A 27,346-nucleotide genomic window follows, 5' to 3' on the forward strand; every position below is an offset into this window, starting at 1 on the left:
AAAACCCCGCAACGAAAATTTGCGAAACAAATTTGGGAAAGATTCTTTTCTTTTTCCGATTCCGATAAATCCGTTAGATTTGCGACGCGCAGTTAGCATGCCTGATCAGACCACTTGGACCGGCGGTTCAAGTAGCCTCTCTTTAGGTTGTCATGGGAACGCGAGGTGATGATGATCATGCACGTGCATCATGAAAGCAGCGGTCCGACCTTTCTTTTCTTTCGGTACAAGGGGTATACATAATGAGGGCTCTGAGTGTGGCAGCGGCCTGGCGACGTCGCTGGGGCTGTGGGGGAGAAGGACACTGGGGGGACACTGGGGGGACAGCAGGGCACGACACTGGAGAACCGAGGCGGTGCGCACCTGGATGTTCCTGTTCCGCAGGCAGTAGTACGAGCAGCCCAGGCCGAGCAGCAGCAGCGACAGGAACAGGATGGCGCAGATGATGAGCAGGATCTGGAAGCCCTGCAGCGGCGGCTCCACCGGGATCACGGGCGGCGTCTCGATGCTGCGGGCAAAGCGGCAAAGGGAGGGAGGCATGAGAACGGAACGCGTCACTGGAGGCGGGGCGGGGCGGGGTGGGGCGGCCGTCGGCGGCGTGCTTACATGGGCGCGAAGAACGCCGGCGGCTGGGCGATGGGCGGCGGGTAGCGGCACACGATGGTGATGACCTCGTCGCCGTCCATCTCCAGGCCCGGGTGGAAGCGCACCACGATGTTGTTGGTGAACACGCGCTGCGGGTCCTGCAAGCCGAAAACAAAGTGAGGCCGTGCCGGGATTCGAACCCGGGTCATGGCTCTGAGCCCTCGGTACTCACCTGGCGCGTGCCGCAGCCCTTGAGGGGCAGCTCGATGCGGTAGCTGAGCGCGCCCTTGCCGGCCACCTGGCAGGCCGAGTTGCGGTCGAAGTCGGCGTACACGATGCCGAAGAAGGGCTCGTTGAACTTGAGCTCGGCCTTCATGGAGCCCGCCTCGCAGTTGAGCACCGCCTTGGTGCGGTTCAGGAAGATGACCGGCGAGAGATCGTCCAGCTTCGTGACCTGCGCGGAGGAGAGCAGGGAGGGGAGGGTTGAGTGCGGGGCTGCAGGGCGTCTTCTCCGTCTTCCGGCTCGCAAAGCGTCGCAAAGGGCAAGCGGCGGAAGGGCCGCGTCGTGAGAGCGCGCCGGCAGAGCGGCAAGCCGCCAAATTTAGACTTTCGATAAAACAGGAAAGCAACCCGAGGAGAGGACTTACCCTGCCGTTGAGCGTGGCCTGGTCGGGGAGGCCGGAGTTGGGCTCGTACTCCACGCTGTTGCCCTGGCTCGCGTAGTTGGACTGGCCGCTGGCGCCGCCCAGCGCGGCGACGGCCACGAGGGCCAGCAGCACGGCCCGGGACATCTGCAGCAGACAGGACAGCACCGTTGTCACCTCGGTCGTCTCGTCTCCAAAATCGCACCGATTCGCTCCTCGCAGCATGCTGCAGCAGTCGCGGCGCGCCGTGGTCCCCTTTCAGTCGCTGGGGAACTACGGCCGCCCCGATTGCGAAATGGGGTCGTCCAGGTTGCTCTCGGGACGCTAGGGACGCCAGGGCGGTGTCATCCGCGGCCCCGCGGCGTCGACGGGCCTGGCGTGGCGCGCCCCACCGCGGCAGGGCAGCCGCGTGGGCCCCGTGGCGTGCTGCAAGGACTGCAGCGCGAGCAGCGTGACTCGGGGACGCGCCGCACCGAAACACCGAAACACCGACAGTCGCAGGGATGTCGCCCAGGGCACGTTTTCAGCTTGAGCGTCCTCCAGCGCGGCCCGCACCAAGCTCATGACGGTGGAATCCTCGTTCCAAAGGCGTCGCCACTGATTCGAACCCGATTCGAGATGGAGCTCCAAGCACGTCGAGAGCTTCGGCCGCCCGGCCCGCCGTTGCGCCGCCGTGCGCGCCCCGACAACACTAGCCTCCAACAGGGCCGCGCCGCACTCCGCCAAGTGATGCAATGCGCTTCTTTCCGGCGAGCTGCCGCTGCGCCGCGGACGCGCGCGGACGCCAGCCGAAGCCTCGTTGTCCCACTACACTGCACGACGGCGCGGCCAGGCGGCCCGGCCAGGGCCCAGGCAGCCGGCGGCCGAGGCCACATAAATATAGCCCACGCAAATCACGCTTTGTGTTTTAATGACTCGCCGGCGACAAAGCTCGGCTAAACTAATTACACGACAAAGCTCGGCTCCGGTTCGGCTCGGCACACCGCCCCGCCCCGCCCCGCCGCGCTAGTGCCGGTGCAGCGAGCAGTCGGCCGGTCGGTGGGGCAGCGGAGCAACTTTGCTTAATTACCCCTAAGGCTGCCTTTTGCCGTTCGCCTTTGCATGCGGCCAACAGCTAGACAGTTAGGCCACGACGGCATTCTAGATTCAGATTCGGATTCAATGGCGCCCGGCCGGCTAACGGCATTTTGCACAACAAATACGTCCCGCACTCCACCCCCTCCCCACTTGGTCGGTGTGTTTGTTTCTTTGTTTGACGCGCGCTTTGTCTCTTGATCATGACCTTCTCACCTCCCGCGCGCGATTGTGTGGCAGAAGGGGGAAAGCCGCGGAAAGAGAGAGAAAGAAAGAAAACAAAGGAGGGGCGCTACTGTGTGTAACTGCCCATGACGCGGATCGCCGCCGCGCGCCGCGGTTTCGGAGCGCTCCTCGGGGACCGGACCCGGGACCCGGGGAACACCCCGCCAATCTGACCTTGTTTTTGCGCGTAACACTGAGCGGCACCGCTGGGACGTTTTAAAGAGCTTCGCCATCAGGCCTCGCGGCACTGCCATGGCAGTGGCATGGCAGTGGCATGACAGCAGTAGCGAGCGGTAAAGACTCCCCAACACACACCAAAAGAAAGTTAAAAAACGACGACGGCAGCGACATCCAGGCTCGTCCGGGCTGCTGGCCCTGCTGGCCCTGCTGGCGCACAATCATCATGTCGCAGGCCGGCCATTATTGCCTACGCTGCGGTTTTTCCTCGCTTAAAAACGGCTGGAAATTCACGCGGCGGCCGAGGGATGGCGCGTCCAGGCCACGCGGTCCGACGCGGACCCGGGAATGTCGCGCGGAGGGGAGAAGCACCGCGAAGCACCGCGAAGCAACGCGAAGCACTATCGAAAACTTGATTAAGCAATTAAATGGCGACTTTTTGTCTCCGTTTCGCAGGATAAGAGGGCCGGTTGGCCGGTTCCCAGGCCGGCCGGCCGCCGCTGCTGATTGCTAGGAGGCATCGGATACCTCCGCTACGCCCCGCCCGGCCCGGCCCCCGGGCCCCCGGACCCCGCCACCGAGGCCGCCAGGCACTTGTAGCTGTATGGCTGCTTTTATTTTACGAGATCTCGCATTGCGTAGCCCTTTAGCGTAGCCCTGTGGCCCTTTGCCGGGGCCATTTGACGTGGCCCTTTAGCGTAGCCCTGTGGCCCTTTGCCGGGGCCATTTGACGTGGCCCTTTAGCGTAGCCCTGTGGCCCTTTGCCGCGGCCATTTGACGTGGCCCTTTGGCGTAGCCCTGTGGCCCTTTGCCGGGGCCATTTGACGTGGCCCTTTGGCGTAGCCCTGTGGCCATGAGGACTGCCACCATACTGCAATTCGATGACCCTTAGCACCACCCCCAAGACGGCGACGCGTGCCGATGGAGGCAGTCCGGTCAAAGCCGAGAGCGGCGCCTTCAGGAAACGATCAGTATTCCGCCAACAGAGGCGCCTCGCCGCGGGTGGCAAAAAGAACAAGCAACCCTCTGGCCGAAAGTGGGCTGCGGAAAAGGAGAAAAACAATGGCACTCGGACCGACGCGCGCGTAAACAGACGATTAACGTCCAGTTTGTGTTGCGTGTGCGACCTGCTCACTGGTGCCCGAGCACGCTCACACCAACACAGGCGTGTGTGTGTGTGTGTGTGTGTGTGTGTGTGTGTGTGTGTGTGTGTGTGTGTGTGTGGTGTGTGTGTGAGTGAGTGAGTGCGGGAGCATCACGAGAAGAAACGAATCCGTCTGCTGCTCTACTTAGCAAACCAGTTTTAAACACCTGACACAGAGGGCGCTTCTGGCCCTGCGGTGCGGCTGCGCGCGCATCGGGCTTCAGGGGGCGGGGATGAAGTTCGGGGCCGACACGCCGACACTCCGCTCCGACAGACTCGAGCGGACTCCGACACGCCCGGAGCGCATCCTCGCCCAGATCGCCTCGCCGTGGCCGCCTTAAATGTCACGGCGAATTTCCCTTTAAAGTCCATGATGCCGGTCTTCCGACACTACCGAGGGGAGCGGGGGGAGGGGGGGCTCGTCGCAGCTCAACGACACTGCCGGGGAAAAAAAGGAGGAGTTGGGCCGCGGGATCTTAATCGCGGCGCGGCCATGATCACAGTGTGGTGGTGACCGGGGCCACGGACCGTCGCACCGTCGCATCGACACCGCAGCAGGTGGTCCGTGGTGGCGGGGCGGTCCCACCTCGCCACCTGTTGGCGCGCGAGCACGCTCACACACACACTCGCACTGACAGCCCCACAGGTGGTATTTCGTTAGAGTGGTCATCGCGGAATCATAAACGTAAGTGCAGCGGGTTTGGAGCCGAGATAGCCGAGTACCGCAGAGGTGTGGTGCGGTCAGGCGGACGGGACTTAAGGTCGCCCAGCCTCACACAGACACGCTCGCACATACACTGGCACACACACACACACCACACACGCCGAGTCGCGCATGGTTAAGCTGCACGGCTGCGATGTGCAGATCAGATGAACAGATTAAAGCTGATTTTGAATGCTCGGCCGCGCGCTGGTGTGAGCGCGCGCGCACGTGAGTGTGCGTGCGTTCCTGTGTGAGTGTTTCTGTGCGTGTGTGTGGTTCTGCTGCCCCGCCTCAGGGAAGTTCGGAGTAGTAGACGCCTAGCGGAAGCGCGTCGTCATTTGGTGGGCTGAATCACTTCCAAACACCTCTCTCTCTCTCTGTCTGTCTCTCTCTCTCTCTCTCTCCACACACACACACACCCTGACACACCGGCTCACTCACACTCACGCACGAAAGACCCGTCAGCTCGCGCGTGTTAAGGGGGATTGTCCGCATGACGTGTCCCCGGTCGTGGAGGCCAGTTGATTTGCATGGGTGAGTACCGGGCGGGTTAAAGCGCCGAGCTGATTTACAGCGAGCTGGTGGCTGGTGCCGCCGCCGTGCCGCTGCCTCGACGTAACATCTCTTTCTCTCCCTCTCTCTCACTCTGCGGCGCTCTGCGGCCAGCGGCGGCACTTGACGGACGGCTGTATGTTTTATGGATTCCGCGCGCCTTCTCGTCATCTCGGACCAAGTGACGCGGAGGAAGCCCTCGCTGTCGAGGTCCTGGTGAACGACGAGATCCTCGTGAACGACGAGGTCCTCCTGGACGACGAGGCCCTTTTAGGCGACGAGGTCCTCCAGGACGACGAGGTCCAGATCGGCGAGGCGCTGGGTGGCGGCGAGGCCCTGGCCGTATGCCCTGGCCCTCCAAATTTGCTTCATTAGGGTCCAGGTAATTACAGGGCGGCGGGGCCCTCGTCGGCCCCGTGTACGATTGGATGGATGGATGGTGTCGACGCGCCGCCTTCGACCGGCCGTCATCGCCATCATCATCATCATCATCATCTCCGTCGTCACGGCCACAGTGCGAGTGTGTGTGTGTGTGTGAGTGCGCGTTACTTGCATGCGCTGGATTCGGCAGTGAGATAGACCGGTCTGAGGTCAAGCAGAGAGTCACGCCGCACCTGCAGCACAAAGGCCAGGCAGTCCTTCGCCTCCTCGCCGCCGTGCGCCGCCGTGCGCCGCCGTGCGCCTTCGTGCGTGGGCCCCGCCAGACTGCGAGATGAGGCGGTGTCAGGCTGGGGCCACCGCGCCTCGCGCCTCGCGCTCCGCCGCGTTCCTGTTACGGGGCTCTCTTGTATCATCGCGTTTTCGCAACGAGCCACGGCACCGTGTGTGTGCGCGATGGCGCAAGACCGCCTGTTCTGTCCATCGAAATCCTCCCTCCCTCCCTCTCTCTCGCTTGCCGTCGCGCCCGCAAAGGAGCAGGCGCGCGCACACACACACACACACACACACACACACACAAGCACGCGAGCGCACGCACACACACGCGCGCCGATGGATGGGTGAGATGCGGAGCCACATGCCGCGCCGCTGAGCGCCGCTCGGACGGAGCGTGGGTTGACAGGTGTCTACGCGCACGTCAGAGAAAAAGTGCTCCTTTTTTCCCCCCCTCACCGCCAGTCGAATGCGTTTCGCAACATTTTCATCGATGTAGACGAGAAGAAACAGAAAATAGAAACCGGAAGGCATTATTTCGGGATGATGACTGTGAATGAATGGAAGCAGCAGCAGCGCGGCCGCAGATGCCTCGCGATGCATCTGGATGCGCCATTACTGCATTACAGTGCACGTAACGACGAAACGTGCGTGTTCGCTCTGCATCACTACCGCCTCGCTACCGCCTCGCTACCGCCTCGCGTCCCCACGGCCGGCCGCCTCCGCCGTGCGCGCCAACAAAAAACACGATCCGGATTGCCACCGCGCGGCGCGGCGTGCTGCGGGCCGCGTCCGGAAACGCCGGCCTTGTTTCGGGCGAGGAGCACGGGGCGCGACGGCGGAGGCGTGCGGACGCGTTCGGACGCGGCCGCGATGGGTAGCAATAATCAGGAGCAGACGGTGTGGCATTACGGCATTACGGCGCGGAGTACGGGGCATTCCGAGTGCGGCGTGGCCTCGGCCGCGTGAATAGGTCTTCCCGCACCGCGCACCGCGCACAGCCTACAGTGCACAGCGCCGCGCAGCCAAAGGGAACTCGGTCACTTTGGACTTCAGTGTTCGTCTTGGACCAGGAAAAAAAGACCTTTTCGAATTTATTTTTGGCTTAGCGCCACGCACTTGAAAAGGGCAACGGTTCCTTCCGAGTGACGGCTCGGAGTGACTGCGGACGATGCCCACTGCAATTCGCGACACAAAAACAAGAAGGAGAGGGGGGAGAAAAAGACCCCGCGGCGGTGCGCGGCGGGCCGTGGGAGATTCACTTCGAGCAGGGCGGGCAGCCTCTAGTGCACTGTAGTGCAGGCCGGGCGGCGAGGCGGCGAGGCGCCGCGGCCAATCAGGACGCTCCTCGCGGTCACCGAGGGGGAGGGGAGGGGGAGGGGGGACGCACAAAGCAAGGGCGGGTCCGGCTGGACACCGGCAACCTTGGCGGCGCCGAGCGCGGCCGAGCGGCGGCGCGTCCCGGCCGTCACTTCCGGTGTGCGTGGCCAACAACAACAACGGCAGCAACAACAACCTCATTTATCCTTCGACTTCCGAAAAGACGGCGACCCAGGCGGCGTGCTCACGGACGCATGGTGGCGCCCGTGCGCCGATTTCGCGTCTTTTGGCCCAGCAGCCGCCCGGCCCACCCAGCCGCCTGGTGTGCAGCAGTGCGGGCTGCGGGCTGCGGGCTCGTTCCAGTTCAGGGCCTCCAGCGGGCCTCCAGCGGGCCTCCAGCGGGCCTCCAGCGCCGCTCCAGAGGTGCCGGGGCCGGGGCGGCCGGGACGCCGCCGTGCAGAAGGACGGCGCACCGCGGCGCACCGCCTGGGTGCGTGTGGGGGCGGGGGGGGGGGGGCTGCTGGACGGGACGGATGGAGCGCTAGCAAGGCGGTTGGAGCCACCCAGGCCGCGCTCCACATTGCCGTCCAAAGCGCCTGCCGCCTCGTTCTACAGGATCGTCCCTTCGCTCTGTCTCTCTCGCACCCCTACGGGACGTCCCAGGAGTGCGAGAGAGACAGAGCGACGGAGCGATCTGGAGTCTATCTCGGCGAGCCCCCGCGGGGATCGCGGCGGTCCAAGGCTGCAGCGCCGTGCCGCCAGCGCCAGAGCAATGACACTCTTTGTTTCGCGTCGACGTGCTGTGACTGATTGCCGACTAACTAGCTCGCCGCCACCACCGCCAGCACCACGACGTCCACCGCCACCACTGCCACCATCCCGGGCGCGGGGCTGAATGGTTATTAGCACGGCGGCGTATCAATGGAATGAGCGCCGCGCCACGCTGTGCCACGCTGTGCGTGCCGCCCGCCTGTCTGCCGCGCGCCCTTGAGCACCTCGGCCAGCACCGCGCCGCTCCGACACTTTCGCTGCCCTGGGCCGCGCCGCGCCGCGCTGCCCTATGACAACACACAGCGTGGCGCGTGCGTGCCCGGCCCGCATCACGCCCCGCCCCGCCCCGCCCCGCCCCGCCCCGCCCCGCCCCGAGTGCGACTACCGCGCCGGCAGCCAGTTTCAGGCCGGCCGGCCGGAGCGCCCGCGGAAGTCGGGATAGGCCGCCCTGCGCGACAGCCGTGCGCGCGCGCCGTCGGCGTGGCAAGGCCTACGTCGCAGGCGCCCCGCTTGGCTCGGCCATCGGCGCGGTGCGGGATCTCTGCGGACACGCCGCGGGATCCCGTGGGATCCCGATTTCGATTTCAAGGCCTCGCGATCCATCACACACACACATACGCACTCACACTCACACGCATGGACAGATTATCAGCAGCCCTATATACGGTGCAGGCGGGCGGGCGTATATGCTAAACTCAACTGTCGTAGCCTTGAGGCAGCCGACGGCAGTCAGCCCAGCCCGGCTCAGCGAGGCGTGGCGCGGCGTGGCGCGGCGTGGCGTGGCGCGGCTTACCCGGCGTGCGGGCCCCGCGACAGGTAACCGCGCCGCAGAGCAAAGGTGGTGGTGTTGTGCACGCCGAGGAAAAATTTATCACCTGTCCGACTGAGCGTGCTTTATTTTCTTTCGCGTGTTTTTAATGTTTTTTTCGGCGAGTAGATAATTGCACGGCGCGCGGATCGATATCGGCGATGCGGGAAATTGTTCGAGGCTGCGGCAATTGGCGGCGGTAATGAGGAAAAAAAGAGGCAAAAAAAGATAGAAGGAAAAGGGAGGTAGGCGTGCATTTTAACGGGGAGAGCGGCGGGCACGCCGTGATGCGCACGCCTCGCGGCACACGCGGCACGCCGCGGCCCGCGCTGCCCGTGGTCAGCACGCGTGGCGGAGAGTCGGGAAGCTTTCCAGACCGCGGGGCAGTTCACGCATCTCGAAAACCGAGACAGCCTGAGCGTCAACTCAAAAAACAACAGCACAGCCGAAAAGAATGGGTGAAAATTCGTTCCATATTCCATACCATAGGGAACTAATGCTACTGCAAAGATGCGTTCATGGAAAGGGTGTTTGAAGTTTTCTGACTGCAACTTTAAAAAAACATTCTTGTTTTTGAAAAAAAATTGCAAAATGTCTGTTGTCGCCCAGGAACGCTCGCAGCACTCTGGCGCGTCGAGGCGTTGAGGGTGTATCGTCGGTATCGTCGCGGCCCCTGCTCCGCGCTCCGCTCGGCGGAATCTCCGCGCACGCCGCACGCGTTAGTCGCGCCTTATGGAAATGACTGCCGCGACCGCCATCTCCAGCCTCTACTTGCAGTGTGGCGGACAGGCCGACACGCCGACAGCGCGCGGGGGCAGCACCGCCGAGGCTCCGAGGCGTCAGTAACGACACCCGATAAGCGGCATATCGGCGTGCGAAGTGCCACCAAGTGCCAAGAAGTGCGCCGTGGCGAGCAGCGACCGCCAGCGGCAGCAGCGGTGGGGCGGACATGACGTTGACGAGCAACGCCAGAAATGGCGCGCGCGCCACACACACACACACACACACACACACACACACACACACACACGCACACACACCAACCGCGACCTCCGCGACGACGAGGAAACAGGACGACACGAGTTCGAACAGCAAACAGCGCACGGTATGCGAGTATTTGCGCGTCGAGGAGGGCCTCTCCACTTGCAGCGCGTGTCAGGGACTCGTCAGGGACTCGTCAGGGACTCGTCAGGGACCCGTGAGTGACTAGGCGGGGACGGTGCCGCCGCGCCACCGCAAGAGAGATTCCAGTTGCGGCGCTCTTTTGCGGGCCGCTCGGCAACACACGTGTGTCGTGGATCCTAGTGTAGTGGTGCTTCGCTGCTCCGCTCGTGACGAGGGCCATCACCTGATGCACGATGCAGGCCGAGCCGAGCCCTGCCGCCAAGCGGTGCGGTGACGCGGCGAGGCAGTGACGCGCCGCCAGCCTGCGCCACCACACCCGCAGACACCGCACCGCTCTGCGCCGCACCGCACCGTTTACCAGCAGTACTTCGTTTCGCGCGCACCCATTTCAATTTTCCGTTCAAATTCCTTTCCAGTTTTTTTCGCGCGGCGCCGGTTCCGACTTCGGCATGTGTAATCGCATGAGGGAGGAGAAGACGGGGAGAGGGGACGTCATTCCTTCCTTTGCGGAGAGGCTGATCCTTATAAAGGAAAGGATTGACTTGACTCCTTGGCGGTCACCGAAACGGAGCCACGCGATCGGGACTCGGACCGCCCTGACCCGGCCTCGCTTCGAGCAGCGCAAGGCTGTTGTGTGCTGCAAAGGAGCCGAACGAAGAAGGGCGTGAGTGTGTGAGTGTGTTAGAATGAGCGTGCGTGAATGTGAGCGTATGTGTGTGTGAGTGTGTCTGTGTGACCGTGCCCTCACGACCTGGCGTTGACCCTTCCTACCGATTTGTTCTCTCTCTCGCTCCCCGCCGCCGCACGCCTCCGGGCGGCCGCTTCGCCGCTTCGCCCTCACGGAAAGCACCGCCGTGGCCCCAGACTCCCCAGACGGCCCGGAACGATAGCCGTTTCTCGCCTTTTTGTATTTTTTGTATTTTTTTCCTGCGGCCATCGCTGCCTCTCCGTCGCACCGCGGCGCCGCCGTCGCGCCGTCCCGCTCCGATGGCCTGATGGCGACGGCCTGATGGCGACGGCCTGATGGCCTGTTGATGTTGATGGTGGTCCCGTGGTCCCTTTGATGGACCGATGCCCCCACAGCCCCGCCCCCGCTCAGCCTTCAGCTTCCCGCCGCCTTTTTTCCCTCTCCACTTTTTCGCGCCTTTTGCCTCGCTTTTGCCGCCGCCTGTCATTTCCGATCACGCCCGGCGAGCGAGGCATCGGCCCGAATCTCGGACGAATCTCGGAGGAGGTCGTGAATCGGCCGAAGCAGGACGGGGCGCGGAGCGCGGAGCACGCCTGGATTAGGCAATGGACCTAGATCGAGTGTCCGACGTGCCAATCATTTTTTTCCCCTTCAACTCATCTCTCTGCCGGGCCGGGCCGGGCCGCGCACACCAAGGCCCCGAAGATGAAGAACCGCCCCGCGCGCACCTGCAGCAGTGCCGGGGCATTCGTCCGTGCCGCCGTCGAGCTGCGCCTCCTCGTGACCCCGAGGAGCCCGCGGACCCCCAGCTGCAGCACGCCCGTCTGCGCCGTCGGCTGTCGTGCGTGGCGGGGGGCGGCGCCGGGGCGGCGCGGATCGGCGGGACGAAAGGCCGCCACTTCCAGGGGTGGGGCGGGGCGGGGCGGAGCGGGACGGCGGCGCGGCGGCCGATTGGAGGGAGGGTCCATGCCATATCGAACACACTTATCGGACACACTTATTGGCGGCCTGGCGGAGATTATCCTCATTTGCCTCCATTTCTCCGGCCGCGTCTCGCCGGCGACACGCCGCGCAAATTGGCCCGTTTTTAACAACTTTCATCTCTCTCTCTTTCTCTCTCCCTCCCCGGGATAGGCGCGCCGCCCCCGGCCTGGCACGGCTCGCCTACACTGCACGCACGCCCTGCGGAGAGGAGCTTCCCGCCGTAGCGTAACGCATTACCCGCGGTGGCGCCCTCGCCCGCCCCGCCCCGCCCCGCCCCGCCATGCCCGCGCCGTCACGCGCGGCAAACGCTCACTATTCGCAGCGCCGCATTTACCCGCGCAGCCTGTTATTACATTATATGCAGTCCGCCAATGCATAATGCGGCAATGCGGCACAGAGCGGTTCAACGGCCGCCTCGCTCGCATGCAGTGGGCCAGCGACGGCCAGCGGTTCGGTTCGGTTCGGTCAAGGTGAGGAGGTTCGCGCCGTTTGAGCCCCAAGTCGAGCACTTTCGGGTCCCGAAGGAGCGCCCTTCGAACGAGGAAGCCATTGTACCCCCGCGAACTGTTTGACTCGAGGCTCATATCATTCGCGGACTGCCGACTGATTCCGAAGATCGGTCGTGGGAGACTTTGGACCACTGGTGGGGCAGTGGAGGTCTTGTGATTGGTCGAGGCCTCCGACAAGTAAACGAAAACCTCCCTTCACGACATTCGGAATCAGTCAGTTTGGGTGTAAACTGAAGGTGGAGCCCCAATCGTTGGCGTCCGCGCCGGCAGTACAAACCCCAGCACCCGAGCCAGACCGCCGTGCCCGCGGGGAAGTTGAACGCGCGGCAGCGCAACAGAGCGGCGGCCTTGGCGGCGCGGCGCTGCCAACTGCCACTTGAATAATAAAATCCGTGCGGTGGCCGCGGGCGTCGCCGCGTCGCCGCGTCGCGCTGCACCTGCCCGAGTCAGCGAGTCACCGCGCGACGCACCACGCCGACGGCTGCGGTGCCGCGGCCCTGCGGTCGCCGGGCAGGGCGGCAGGGCGGCAGGGCCTTTCACAATGCAAACGCAAGTGCAAACGGCCGCACGGCCGCCACCGCAGCGCCGCCAAAAGACAAAAGGAGAGGCATAAACGACGCGGGCCCGGCAGCGGCAAGGTCGCGGCAGGGAATCATTGCCCGCACCGAATTACATTCTCGTCCGAAAACGATCCCGCGAGGGAATGACCAGTGGGACTGCGCGTGCGCGCCAACGAGACGAGCCGAGAACAGTACCAGGGCTACCCGGGGCTACCCGGGGCACCCAGGGCTGCCAGGGCTACCAACCCCACAACATCGGCCGTAGCTCCGGCCCAACACGGCCTTGGACGAGCCGGGCGTGTAGTGCGCGCCAGTGTGCAGCACTGCATCAAAAGAATGGCAACATAAATCTCCTTCTCCCTCCGCGGTGGCCGAGGTGCCCGAGGTGGGCCTCGCCTCTCTCTCACTCGCCGGCCGGGGTGGCCGGTGCAGCAGTCTCTCTCCCTCTCTCTCGCACTCGGGCGCACCGAGGTGGCCGAGGCAGCCCTCCTCTCTCTTCCTTTCTCTCTCACTCTCGCTGCGCTGCCGCGCCGCCGCCCTCGTCGCGCCGCCACGCCCCATCAGGCCGCTGATGTGATATGGGGAGATTAATACGTGTAAATGGATGCCGTGGTGGCGGTGTGGCACGCTGTGGTCGATGCTGTTGTTGACGACGCTCTCGGTTCTTGCTGCTCATGTTGTTGCTGCCCCTTCGCCTCCCCTGGGCCCCCTCGGCCCCTCCACTGCGAGCCGCCAGAGTGCGACTGATAAAGGGTTCACAATAAAGACGCCCCTCTCGCACGTCAGCGACCCAGCCGCACAGCCCGGCACAGCACGCTACCGATCCTTCAGCAACTTGCACTTTTTAGGCACACGACCGCCCCTCCTTTCCACGATCCTAATTCTCGCACGAATTCCTCACGCTGCATCGTCGGGTTGCCGTGGGGATACGAGACGCAGCGGCGAGCCGCGCGGTCTTGTTATTGTTGCTCTTCGTGGAGCTCTCCTTGTTGTTGTTCGTGGAGCCCCTTGCTTGTTGTTGCTGCTCGTAGTATGCAACCGCGCTCTGAAACTGCTCCGTGCAACGGTCGTGCGGCGGAGTTATGTGCGTACAGAGTACGTGCACCCGGCACGCCGCACCCCGCCGCACCTCACCTCGCCCCGCCCCGCCCCGCCCCGCCCCGTCGTTACTTGGCGACGTGTACTCGCACTCACGACGCACGCAATCGCACGGCCTTGATTCGCTCGCGGGAACCCTCTCCGCATCTCTCTCTCTCTCTCTCTCTCTCTCTCTCTCTCTCTCTCTCTCTCTCTCTCTCTCTCTCTCTCTCACACACACACACACACACACACACACGAGCGTGCCTCTCGCCTAATAAGACCGGCAGCGCGTCCCTAAAAGGCTGCCGATACGCTTTACGCAGAAACAGACGCCAGGGCCGCCGGGCCCGCTGGGCCCAGGCCGAGAAAGGCCCTTGGGATGAGAATGTTAGCCACTGCGGATAGCGGGGCGCCTGGCTTGGCGGAGCCGAGGGCTGGTTCCGAACAGCAGTGCCTCTCTCTCGCACGCGTGGGGGCCTGCCGCGGCCTGCCGTCGGCCCGCGGGGGTGCGAGAGAGACAGAGGCACTGCACGGCCGGGCTGGCTTAATTAATCGGTCCGCGCAGTGACGCGCGCCTCTAGCCTCCCTGAATGGACCAGCCCGCCTGCCGCGCAGCCCCGGGCACGGCTCGGCCCGGCGGACGGCCTCGCCTCATGCATATCAAAACGGTTCATTCATATTCACATTCCTATTATTCATCTTTCCGATTCATTGCGCGCTTCCGACCGTGCTTATCGAAGCCGTCGCAGGACGCGTGGCAAACGACCAGACACACGTACATGCAAACACACACACACACGAACACACACACACACATCCACACACGCGTCGCGGCGCGTTTCTCTCCTTGCGTCGCGCGCGTTTTGCGGGAAAGGCGTCCTGCGTCGCGTCTCGCCTAGTCTCGCCGTCTCGTCAGCCGGAACCCCTTGATTCCGGACTGCTTCCGCACCACCGGTCCGTCGCTCTGTCTCTCTCGCACCTCCACGGGACGACGCGCGAGTGCGAGGGAGACGGAGCGACGACGGAACGCCGCGCCGCTGCGTGTTTTCAACCGGGATGAAACATTTCTCGGTGCAGCGCGGCCAGCTGGCGCTAGCTTTGCGCTGGCTTCGCTGGGACGCGGCCGTAGTCGTGACGCTCTCCCGATCAGGAAGGAAGTGCGCGGAGAACTCGCAGACGCGCACCGGGCCGGCGGGGCGGCGGAAAAGGATTATGATATCAAAACGTTTTTAAAGTTCCATATTATTTTCTTCATCAAATTTGCTGCTCGAACGAATTTATAAGTTGGACGTGAAAACACAGTTGGCTCGAATAAAGTTGATTGTGCCTACACTATTTATTATGACAACCATGAGCGTCACGAGAGAAAAAGCTTCGTAAAGAAAAACCTTCAACGGGTATCGATCGCGGAATCTGTGATCTGAGAGCTGCTGAGGCTATCCACTGCGCTGTTGTGAGCTGATAGCGGCAGAATGACCATGACGCTGATACAGCAAACTGACCGATGCTAGGACAAGCGACGATTAAATGATCGCCCGAAAGTCGGGTCTCCTAAGAATGTCCGCAGCGCAGTGGGCAGCGTCTCTGTGAGCAAGCGAACGGCATTCGATTCCCGCCGCAGATTTTTTTCTGTGCGTGGTTTATTTTTTCCGTGACGGTCGTGTATCCTCACTTACGCTGGTTGCACAATCAACTTTATCCTTGAGCCAACTGATTTGTAGGATCCGTAAAATTCGTTCGAGCAGCAAACTTTAGTCGTGGAAACTAAAATCTTGCTTGGACGCTTTTCAACTAACGTGTTAGTTGTCACAACTAATCCTTTTTTTCCGTGCGGGGCGGGGCGGGGCGGGCGGCAGATTGACGGATTTCGAGTCGGCGAGGCTCGGCCGGGCTGCCCCTGGCACGCAGAGTGCCGCACTGTGCATTCAGATTTGGCCGGCGATATCCCCGCCGCGGGTAAACGATCGCCGTGATAGACGGCTAACGGCAACCGCGGCCCGGCACGAAAAAAACAAAAACAAGAAAAACGCCAAACGTTCGGCTGGTTGCGCGCACCGTAACGTTTCGGCGCTATCGGCACGCTTTGGCACCACGCCGCCGGCCAGGCATGGAGCAGCAAGCTAAAAGGGGCGCTGGACAATGGTGCTGGCCAGGCTGCTGGACAAGGGTGCTGGACTGGGCCACTGGAAAATGCTGTTGGAAAGGGGTGTGGATGCCTCTAGACGGCGCCGGAAAGCGTCGGTGAAGGACGCTGGCTGGAAAGGTCCCGGACTGGCGCGCTCCAGCGCGGCGCTGCACGCCGCGTTCCAGTTCCCGCCAGACAAATAAATCTGTTTGCCATTTCCTTAACGCGGCGGTATCGGCTGGACCTTCTGTGAGAAGCGCTTGCAGCCGCTGGAATGGAGGGGTAGTGGGAAGTCCGTTGAGGAGCTGGCCTAGGAGGGAGGGGAGGGGGAATCAACACCACTTTCGGCCGATTAAGGACCACGGCGGCGCAGGGAACTCGGGACAGCCGTCCAACGGGCGGGGCGGGCAGGCGCGGCCTGTGACTGCTGCGTACGGGCGCATTTCCCGTTTCGGGACAGCATGCCCAAAGTGATCAAAACGGCAAGTGCCATGCAGCTGCCGGACCATTTGGTCAACTGGCAGCAGTGACGGCGGCTAGGCGGGAGCGTTGGACGCCGTGTTAGTAAGCCGCCCTAAACCAGTCTCCCATGCCATTTCCATTCAACATCACTGTCTCACTTTCGTAACGCCGGCTGGTAGTTTGTTGGCCTGGAACGGGCGGTGGGGCGGGCATGGGTGAAGGGAAGCCGCGACGACAGCCACGACGGACTGTTCGAACGGACGCGCCAAATGAGACCAGCAACGTTTCCCTACGCCGAGCGAAAGCATATCACGTGTCGGATTCGCAGAAACGCCCGCCCGGACAACGCAGCCAGAATCCGTACAAAAGTTCAAAGCTTCTGACTTTGGCCAACTTGAGAATTACTTTCTCCCAAACAAAACGAAATTGCACGCCGAACGGCAAAAGAAGGAAAAACAGTTGCCGTTGAGGGAGCAAAATGCCCGCTCGGATCAGACGCCGTGGCATGTTAAAGGAGGGGTCCCGTGGGGTCGCGAAATTTTTCCTGGGGGTCGCGGAAATTTTTGGCTTCAAATTTGGGGTCGCGAGCCGAGAAAGGTTGAGAACCGCTGCTCTAGACGGCGCCGGAAAGCGTCGGTGAAGGACGCTGGCTGGAAAGGTCCCGGACTCCAGCCGACTCCAGCGCGGCGCTGCACGCCGCGTTCCAGTTCCCGGCCAGACAAATAAAACTGTTTGCCATTTCCTTAAGGCGGCGTTATGCAGGCGCGCACCTGTGATGTGAGAAGCGCTTGCAGCCGCTGGGAAGGGGAGGGGGAGGGGGCAAGTCCGTTAGAGGAGCTGGCCTAGGAGGGAGGGGAGGGGGAATCAACACCACTCAGCCGAACGTAAATGGATGCACCGGCGGCGCAGGGAACTCAGGGACAGCCGTCCGAACGGCGGGCGGGCGGGCAGGCGCGGCCTGTGACTGCTGCTGTGACGTAAGGTCCGCGTCCCGCGTCCCACCGCGGCAGTGCCATGCCAGGCAGTGCCATGCCAGGCAGTGCCATGCCAGGCATGCCGGCCACGCCACTGCAGCGGCAGCAGTGACGGCGGCTAGGCGGGAGCGTTGGACGCCGTGTTGGTACAGCCGCCCTACCACCAGTCTCCCATGCCCGTTTGATATTCAACATCACTGTCTCACTTTCGTAACGCCGGCTGGTAGTTTGTTGGCCTGGAAAGGGGGCGGGGCGGGGCGGGGCACGGGGTGAAGGGAAGCCGCGACGACAGCCACGACGGACTGTTCGAACGGACGCGCCAAATGAGACCAGCAACGTTTCCCTACGCCGAGCCGGGCAAGCATATCACGTGTCGGATTCGCAGACACACGCACGCACGCACACGCACACACGCACACGAATCCGTACAGTATATAGCGTGTACGCGCTGGCATGCAACACATGTTGCGCCCAAGAGGAGCGCAGCAGTTTTATTAGGATCGCCAACAGCGAACGGCCGAACGGCCGAACGGCCAAAAAAGGAGTAGTATGGAAGACGCGCCGCCCAGTCGGCAGTGGTCGGCGGAGGTCGGCAGTCGGCTGGCTTGAGGCATAAACTGCAGCCCGGACCGCGCGGCGCGGCGCGGCGAGGCGCCGGGGTTCAAAAGCAACATTTCCAGCAGCATCCTCTGCGATTGGCCCGGCCCTCGGCCTGCCCCTCGGCCCGGCCACGCTGCGATGGACGGCCGGCGGAGATCTTTTCCGTCATCTCTGGTGGCCTGGCCCCGGCCCCGGCCCGCTGCGGGATTCTGTTTTCACGGAGAGTGTGTGCGTGTGTGCGTGTGTGTGCGTGTCGCGACGGAGCATCGCCGGGACAGCCGGGGCTCCACCACCACCACCACCACCACCTGATGGCCATCATCGTAAAACTAAAACGCAGCGAGCGACCGGGCCGAACAACAAAAAGATAAACAAAAAACAACACACACGAAAAAAATCGAAAAATAAAAAGGTTATTAATTTTGCATTCCTCAGTAGTATGGGCATGCGGCCATTTCCACGTGCATTTAGGACATGCGCAGCGTAAGCGCTGCTGTGCTCAGTACCACTACAGCGGCCCATTGAAACGAACACGACAGTGGTACACACACACACACACACACACACACACACACACGAGGCGCGAGGACGGCGGCGTGGAAAGGGGGAAGGGGCGGGGGGGGGGGGGGGAAAGGTACACACTGAGACGCGGGGCGGGCGCGATGCAGGTTGGGCCCGTTCGGTACAAGGTTACATATCAATTAGGCCTTGTTCGCAGCCGGCCGGGCCGAGGCGGGGCGAGAGGGGAAGGGGAAGGGAGGGGACCCGGGGGCAGGGCGGCGCGGCGCGGCGCCTTTCGTTACGGACGTGCTCCGCCGTGCCGCGCCGTGCCTCGCCGTGCTCCGCGACGACAAGCCAGATGATGTCACGGCACGCCCGCGGCCCGCCGGCACGCACTCGCTGTGTCTCGCAGCACGCAGCGCGCACGCCCAGCGACGCCCAGCGACGCCGAGCGCAGACAAAGAGGCCGCACCTGTGGCCTCGAGTCACTGTCCACAGGCCGGCAGGCCGCGCACCGGATCGGGACCATTTCGCGAGGGGACCCCGCCCGACCCCTCCCAACCCGCCCCAACCCGCCCCACCCGACCAAAGAGTGCCAACTTAACATAAACGCCCGTTGTTGTCTTTTTTAGGAGTCTCGCAAACGGGTCCCGTTACGAGGATGAAACACAATTGTAAAAAGGAAATTCTTTAAGTTTGTAACGCCCACCGTTTACGAGATGTGTTGACCTCGATATTGACACCAAAAGTGTTGCCTTTTTTGTGAGTTTATATTTTTGCCAAGCCGGCATGCCGGCACTCCCTGTGAATGCATCGTGGGGCGCCGCGTTCGTCACCGCCGCCTCCGTTTCCGGTCCAGGTCCGCGCGCGTCCGCGCGACTCACGGTCCTGGGAAGCGACCTGCCGGCTCTGCCGGCTCTGCCTACACCGACTCGGTGGCCGCGCCCGGCCGCCTCGGCTGACTCAGAGGCCGCGCGGACGGCGACGCACCAAATGGCGGCCGAGGGAGATTTCAGGGTCCGGTGGAGATAAATAAATAAATAAATAAATCAAGGACGACGACTTGCTCGGAGTGACGTGCGTAACGCGAGTAACGAAGGCTCGTCGTAAAGTGACATCGTGACGCAAGCCTCGCTCCGGCCCGCTTTGAATTGCCTGCCGCTCGTAATCCTCCCACGTACACTGTAAGCTGTACAGGCTGTACACTCCGGCCGGCAGGCCAATCCTTGCCCCCGTTCGTAACGCGCCGGGACGGCGACGGCGGCGACGGCGCACGGGGTCCTGGCTGGCTGCGGCCGGCCGCTCCCACGCCGGTCTGCCGCTGCCTCTCTCGCACCCACGGGGCGTGGCAGGGATGCGAGAGAGACAGAGCGACGAAACAGGACTGTCGTCCGCTTTGGTCGTCCGTTCGGCGCTGCTGGACCCGCCGCGGCGGCGTGCGGTGGCTGTTGCGGCAGTGACCCGGCCCGCCCCGCCCGGCCCGGACGCCATACAAGGCAAGGCTGGCGGTCCCCCGCCCCCCCGCCGCCCCGCCGCCCCGCCGCCCCGCCGCCCCGCCGCCGCCGCCCCCCGCCCCGCCGCCCCGCCGCCGCCGCTCCGGCCACAGCGGCACAGCTAGCGAAGCGAGCGCGGGTACAGCGGGGCGCGGCGGCGCGGCGGGCGCGGCCCACGCCGGACCGTGCCAGCGTCCAGCGTGACAGCACAGTTAGCGTGACTTTTGCGGTGCCGCGGCGTTGGCTTTCCGCCCGCAGCACCGCAGGGCAGTTGGGCAGGGCCAGGCAGGGCCAGGCAGGGCCGCCACCGTGCGCGCCGCGCGGCCCGGCCGGACGGGCTGGCCCGACCCGAACAACGCCAGACCGGACACATTTGCATGTCGTGTGAGAAAGTGTTCCGGCGGAAGGGCGGCACGCCGGCCGGAGGGTGCGCACTGCGTTGCGCGTTGTGCTTTGTGGACTGGAAGACAGAGGGCAATAAACGAAAGTTGTCGCCCTGCTCCACACCCACACGCGCACACACTCGACCCGAGCGCCCGCCGAATGCAGGGTAGGCCACCCGCTCGGCTCGTGTGCCGCTCAGCTGCCTACCCCACAGGCGCTCCCTGCCAAGCCGACGCTGGTTTGTTTCTCTCCTTCCCTTCGGAACGCCCACACTGTGCGGCAGAACGATTGCCGACGGCGGCCTTCCGCGGCCCTGGCGACGACCAATCCGAAATGCAGCGGATTTAAGCTTTGGGGGCGAAAACGGGCGAGAAGCGGGACGCGGCCCCGAGCGGCCCGTCCGGGACGTTCCGCCGCCAACGCCAGCCGTTTTACGCGCGTTCCCCGTCGGCCGCCTCGATTCCGCAGTAAGGTCGCGAGGCCATGTGGTGTGTGGGAGTGGCCAGGGTCGGCAGCACCAGCCAGCACTCCGGCTCCACTCCGGGGGCCCATTGGCTGTCACTGGCAGCCTGCCTGGCTGCCTGCCTGCCTGCCTGCCTGCCTGCCTGGCTGCCTGGCTGCCTGCCTGCCTGCCTGCCTGCCTGCTGCCTGCTCCCTGGCTGCCTGCTGCCTGCCTGCTCCCGGCTGCCTGGCTGCCTGCCTGCCTGCCTGCCTGCCTGCCTGCTGCCGGGCCTGCCTGGCTGCCTGCTCCTGCTGCCTGCCTGCCTGCCTGCTGCCTGCTGCCGGGCTGCCTGGCTGCCTGCCTGCCTGCCTGCCTGCCTGCCTGCCTGCCTGCCTGCGCTGCCTGGCTGCCTGCCTGCTGCCTGCCTGCCTGCTGCCTGCCTGCCTGCCTGCCTGCCTGCCTGCCTGCCTGCCTGCCTGCCTGCCTGCCTCGCCCGCACGGGACGCACCTGCGCACCTTTTAACCCATTTACTGCCCTGGGGAGCACGACGGTGGCTCCGAGCACCGGTAAGCGGAGACGCTCCGTGCAAAAAAAGAGGAAAAATAATGGAAAAAAATAGAAACCCAGTTTACATTTTTGTCCAGTTTTGCGACAAACTTTGTTTTTGTTTAGGCTGTGGTGTCAAAGAGTACGATTTTGTTTCTCTTGGAAAAGGGGATGCGGTCTAGTCAACATCGCCAGCAAAAGTATTTCTGGCAATAACTAAGATTCCCGCAGAGTCCATCATTAGCGATAGAGTCCCCAACGACCAGTCGAATCTGCCTAACGCCAATCGAAGTCTCTCGCCTTTGTTTTCACGCCGTGGTCTTTTTTTCTCCATGGTCCCCGCCGGGTTACGGCGCGCTCTTACACAGTGGTGCTGGCTTACCTTGAGGACTGTCCGCTGCCGCTGCCGGTGCGAAGTATCCGTCATGGGCGTATCCATCGTGGGCGCTGCATCCCTCGAAGCCCCCTCACTGCAAGAACACCAGCCCTCAGTCGGCGTCCACGGGCACCCTGCTGCCCTGCCTCCACCTGCTCCCCGGCCTTGGCCGCCTCGCCCAGCCTCGCCGGCCTCGGCGTGACTCGGGCGACGCGTGGTGCCGTCGGTGCCGACGCTGCGGCGCGGTCTCGCCCTGGTCTCGCCGGGCCGAGGCGGCCCAGGCGGCCGGGCCTTGGCGGACCACCTGGCCCAGCATGACCTGCGCGGCCGCGCTGGGCATTCCCCCGCGCGCTGTGTCGACACCGCGCGCCGAGTGCCGCCTCGCCAAAGGCAGCCAACACGGCACTGGCCAACTTGTTGCCAACGGCAAAATTTAAAAGGTAAAAACTTTAAAAATGGTTGAAAATAAAGACGAGTGAAGGGCCTTGAGGTTGGGGGCGGGCCGGGGAGGGCGCAGCTTTTCACACTGGACGGTCAGCGCAGCCGACACGGCCGCCACACACGAAACAGACACTTACACTGCACTTGCACACGCACACACGCACACTGCACTGCACACGCCACTTGTCGCTGGTCGCGGGGCCTACTGGCGCGTAGGCCGCTCGACAGCGGTCGTCGTTCGTTTGCGTTCGTCCGCGGCGTCGCGTCGCGTCGCGTCGTTGGCGCGCCTGTGGCCTGCCTGTGGCTCCACTCCGCTCCGCACGCCAAGCCGCCTCGCGCGCAACTGAGCCGAGCCAGCCGCCCGACCCGAGCGCGGGGCGGGCGGGGCCTCGCCGTCCACGCGCTGCGACGGGAGGGGAGGGGAGGAAGGGGCGCCGCGACGGACCACGGGCCGCAGGGCCGCAGGGGTGGCTAAACACAACAACAATCGCCGGCCGTCTTCGCAAGAACGGCGTTGCAGTGTGGCGGGCGTCAGAGAAATGTCAGTGACAGTGTGCATCAGGCCGTCCGTTAAGGACTGCATTTTCAAACAACAGCACTCGTCTTCTGCTCTTCAGCTTCAGTTTGTCAGTGTGCAAACCGAGGCCACGTGACGGGTAGCAGGCACTACTGTAAAACGAGCCGCCGGAGTCGGACGCGTAGCAACGCGTCGCAATTACGACAATTGCAAATCTCGGCAGAGGCAGTAAGTCATCGCGAAATTAAATACCTCCACTTTCCAGGCAGGGAAACGTAATAATAATTATACCAGTCATCTGGCCGCGCGCAGTCCCATCCCGACCGCAATTTCGCGTAAACAACAACAGCAGCAACAACAACAACAACAACATCACCAACATCCTGGATAAACTGTCGGCGCTGTTTTGGGGCCGTCGTTTCCCACATTGGAGGCAAACGCCGGGCGGACTTTCGGCGCCGCCAAGCCAAGCCGTGTTGCCGACGCTTTTGTTGCTCAAGTATTGTCTCACACGAAGAGGCGGCCGAAAAAAAGTAAATCCGCAGCGACCGCACGCCAACGAGGGGCGGGGCGGGGCGGGGCGGGGCGGGGCGGCGTCGTTAGGCGTTGGCGGCGGCACGGGCCGGGGCCGTTTTGATACGTGGGCGACAAACCCGGACGGGCGGCCGGACGGGCGGCTGGTCGGGTCGGCCGCGAACGGACGACAGCCAGGCTCGCGCCCGCTCGCGCCACCCCACCCCCCACCCCTCCCCGAGCCTGATGCGAGTTTTGACCCCAGGTACGTCCCACGCTCGAGTCGCGGACTCCCACTCGGACTGCAGCGTCGCATTGCAGAGCGGCGGATAAGAGCGGCACTTTAAAATCGGCCCTCCCTCTGCCCTCTGCCTCCACGCCCCCACCTCCGGCCGGCGGGTCGACCAGGGTCGACGGCCGGCCCCGCGACGCCGACGGCGACGGCGACGGAAAGTCCGCGGAAACGTGCCGCGGCGTCGCGTTTCAGTTTGATTGGGCCGATAGGGCGACGGTGCCGCCGGGTGGTCCGGGGCGACATCCACACCCAGGCCAAGGCCCGCGCTGCCCAGAGGGCCCAGAGCGACGCGGCCGTCGGGGCGGTGCCGGCCGCGACGCCGCGACGCCGCGACGCCGCGACGCCGGGACAGGAAGACGCTCCGGCCGGGCGGCGACGGCCTCGCGGCAGGAAGGAGACGGGGCTAATCGATTCGGCGCGGTGGAAGGGAGAAGGAAGATAAGCTTTATCAGGACGACACCTGGCGCGGCTGCGCGGCTGCGCGGCCTGCGGCTTGCGCGGCTGGTGCTGGCGCAGCTGCCCCAGCTGCCTGCAGGCAGGTGCCTTGCAAAACGCGGCGCGAGCGGCCCGGCGCGTCTCGGCGTCTCGGCGAGTGGGACGGCGGTGCGGAGGCGGCGCGCCGAACGCAGGCGGACGGGGGACGCGCGTAAGCCATCGTGGGGCTCCTCTCATCGTGGAGGACGGCGTTGTCCTCGACCGCCACCGGCAAGTTCTCGTCGAGGAGGACGGTATTATCCTCGACCGCCACCGGCAGGTTCTCGTCGAGGAGGACGGCGTTGTCCGCGGCCGCCACCGACGCGCTCTATGTCGTCGCTGGCCCTGTTGTCGGCCACCGCCCAGGTGTTGTCCCCCGGGCACCTCTCCGGGCCGCGCCGCTCCCTTTGCCTGGCTTTGGGGTCGCTGTTGGCGCTGTTGGCGCTGTTGGCGCTGTTAGCCATTGTGCTGTCCGGCGGCTGGCGCTGGCGCTGGCGGCTCCTCCCTGAGTCTCCGGCCGGGAATTGACGACAGGCCGGGCCAGGCTTATCGCGCCGCCCCGTTGTCTTGGATGCAGTTGCCGCCGCGGCCCTCCGTGGCGAACGCGATGTGCGGGTGGTGCCCGGTGTTGCCCGGCGGTGCCACGGCGAGGGCCAATTTCTCCGGAGAAAGCCTTAAAAAAGCGCGTCCAGGCTTGGCGCTGCTTCGCGCTGCTTCACACTGCTACACACCGCGGGGCGGCGCGGCGCTCTGCTTCGCTGGAATCGATCTCTTTTCTCGTCGGAGAGAAGGTGGCGAAGGCGGTGAAGGTGGTGTCTGTTGTTCCTCCGTTCTCATGTTGCTTCATCTGCGGGCCATTCTTCGGTCATCGGAGAGAAAGTCGCCACACGCGGCGCGGTGTCGTAGTGTCTCGGGCGGTTTTCGTTCGTTAACGCGTTTTCGTCCGGCGGGGCAGCGGGGGAAACCTCTTGACAGACTTTTCAGAAACCATGGCGACAAGACGACACGGCGCTTCCAACGACGGCCCGCTCCCGCCCCTTGATGATGCCGGCCGGCGACATGCCGCCGCGCTCCGCAGGGAAGTCCCATGTCTTTCAAAGTTTGTGGGCCACCTGATTCTCCGCGAGACAAGTTCATGGGAACGCCCGGAACGCCCGGAACGCCCGCCGGACGGTCGGTCATTGTGTGCATGCGGTCTCTATGGGCCCGCCCGGAAACGCCCTCGACCCACACCCGATACAAAAGCGAGTGTTTTATTATTTTTGTTTTTGTTTCCTTGCAAATCTCTCCCAATCGTGAGCTGATTTTTCCCAGCCGCGGGGCGGCGGCGGCCCCTTGTGGGAACACGTATGCTAACTGAGCTGGCGCCGCGCCCGGCACAGCCAGGCAGCAGGCAGGCAGCCAGGGCAGCCAGGCAGGCAGCCAGGCAGGCAGCCAGAGGGAGCCAGGCAGGCAGCAGGCAGGCAGGCAGCCAGGCAGCAGCCAGGCAGGCAGCGCCAGGCAGGCAGCGGCAGGCAGCAGGCAGGCAGCAGGGCAAGGGAGGCAGGCAGGGAGCAGGCAGGCAGCCAGGCAGGCAGGCAGGCAGCCAGGCAGGCAGCCAGGCAGGCAGCCAGGCAGCAGGCAGGCAGGCAGGCAGCCAGGCAGGCAGCCAGGCAGGCAGGCAGGCAGGCAGGCCAGGCAGGCAGCAGGCAGGGAGGCAGGCAGCAGGCAGGGCAGCCACAGGCAGCCAGGCAGGCAGCCCGGCAGGCAGCCAGGCAGGCAGCCAGGCAGGCAGCCAGGAGGCGAGGCAGCCCAGGCAGCCAGGCGGCAGCACGACCAGCAGGCAGCAGGAGCAGCTTCAGGCAGCAGAGCAGCAGGCAGGCGGCAGGCAGGCAGCCAGGGGCAGGCGCAGCCAGGGAGGCGCATGGCCGCAGGCGCCGGCGGCAGCGGCAGGCGCGCGGCGCCGGCGGCGCCGGCGGCCCGGCAGGCAGCCGGCAGAGAGGCAGGCAAGCAGTGCAAGCAGTGGCCTTGTCGTCCTTGCCGCTTACATCGCCGTCCTCATCCGAAATTCATGTCGGATCGCGCTGACGTCACCAGGCCACCAGATGGCGCACCTGGCGGGCCGGCCCCGGCCGTGCAGGCTGGTGTTGTTTCGGTTAGGACGCGCAGGGGCTCCGGAGGAACACTGTACTGTAGCGGGCCTTCGGGGCTTCGGCTACGCTTCAGCGCGCTCTAGCGGTGACCAAAGGAATCTTTCGATGTATCGACGCGGCTGCGCTGCGCGGGCTGCGCGCTAGGCCTGGCTAGGCCGCGCGGCCGGCGGCGCGGTGCGGCGTGACTGTGTTCCCGTTAACACCGCAAGCAGTGCAAGCAGTGGCTCTTGTCGTCCTTGCTCCTTACATCGCCGTCCTCATCCGAAATTCATGTCGCGACTCGCGCTGACGTCACCGGCCACCAGATGGCGCGACCTGTCCGTCCGACCCGTCACCGTCGAGATCGAGGGGGTATGCACTCGCGTAATAGTCGGTTCACTCTATCTGTAATAGCACGCGTAATAATACGCGTAATAGTCGCGTATTAGTCGCGTAATAGCCGAAATTGTCAAAATTTTATCAATTTTGGTGTGTTTTAGGCCGTTTTTAGCTAAATTCCGATTTATTTGTGGCGTAATAGAGCGTAATAGCGTAATAGTCGGTACACAGGTTCAGAGAGCGCATACCCCCTCGGTCGAGATGATGATCCTGACGGCGGCGGCCAGCATCGGGTTGATGGTCTCGCCAGGACGCCGTCGTGACGGGAAACGTGACGGCGGGATTTATACGACCGCCACCGCCTTCTTTTTGGCTTTTTGGCCGGCCAACCTAAAAAGAAAAGTGTCATCCCTAATTTATCTCCATTACAAAGTCGTTAGACGCATGCCGTGGAATCGCCGCGACCGTTCGGCAGCCCATCTCGACCACCCCGACGAGGCGATCCACTAATGAATTAAGTGTCACCGCGAGGCAGCCGACCGCATCGTCGTCCTGTCTCTCTCGCACCCTTGGAGCGGCCCATGAGTGCGACAGAGACAGAGCGACGCGGTGGTCCTTCGGGATCGGTCGGCAGGGCTGCCTGCAGGTGGCCGTTGCCGCCCCTCCGCTGGCGTGGCTGGCGCGGCCTATCCGTGTGCACGGCGTGTTGGCCCTCGCGAGGCGTCCGGCGGCCGACAGCGCCGCAGCCATTTCTCATAGCGGAGATGAGCGGCAGTATAGCCCATTTCATTGGCGCAGTAAAGTGAATACGTTGCGGTAGGACTTCGTGGAAGCGGGGTTATTTATTTCGCGAGGTAGGCCGGCTGCAGGGCAGAGCTGCAGGGGGCAGGCGGGCAGGCAGACAGGCAGGCAGGCATTTCCCTGGCAGACGACAACACCGCTAACGCACCGCCGCCTTCTCGAAACGATTCCGCCGCTCCGTTCCACGGCTCCGTTCCGCGCCGCGGAGGCCAACAATCTGCAAATCTCTTTCTCTCCATTTCATAACGTCGAAAAATGGGCGGCAGTGCGGCGTAAATCTGCGGCGCCGCGAGTGCAGCAACAGGCCGCTTTTTCGCCGTCTTTAAATACTGCCGTGGCGCGGAATCCGCT

The 27,346-nt window shown here is 63.9% G+C and overlaps 1 protein-coding gene across 1 annotated transcript in view; it reads right to left on the minus strand.

Annotated features, from left to right (window-relative positions):
• LOC117641436 overlaps nucleotides 1-22,277 on the minus strand; it is a 28,475-nt gene extending 6,198 nt beyond the window's left edge. Inside the window, 6 exon segments of the mRNA XM_034378758.1 lie at nucleotides 364-508; nucleotides 607-743; nucleotides 818-1,039; nucleotides 1,233-1,376; nucleotides 21,511-21,598; nucleotides 22,083-22,277. Coding sequence (XP_034234649.1) covers nucleotides 364-508; nucleotides 607-743; nucleotides 818-1,039; nucleotides 1,233-1,376; nucleotides 21,511-21,567 — 705 coding nt within the window. The 5' untranslated portion in view covers nucleotides 21,568-21,598; nucleotides 22,083-22,277.
• Between the last annotated feature and the right edge of the window lie 5,069 nt (nucleotides 22,278-27,346).

This window comes from Thrips palmi, unplaced genomic scaffold (genome assembly GCF_012932325.1).
Source record: "Thrips palmi isolate BJ-2018 unplaced genomic scaffold, TpBJ-2018v1 HiC_scaffold_15, whole genome shotgun sequence".
In the NCBI taxonomy this organism is placed as follows: domain Eukaryota; kingdom Metazoa; phylum Arthropoda; class Insecta; order Thysanoptera; family Thripidae; genus Thrips; species Thrips palmi.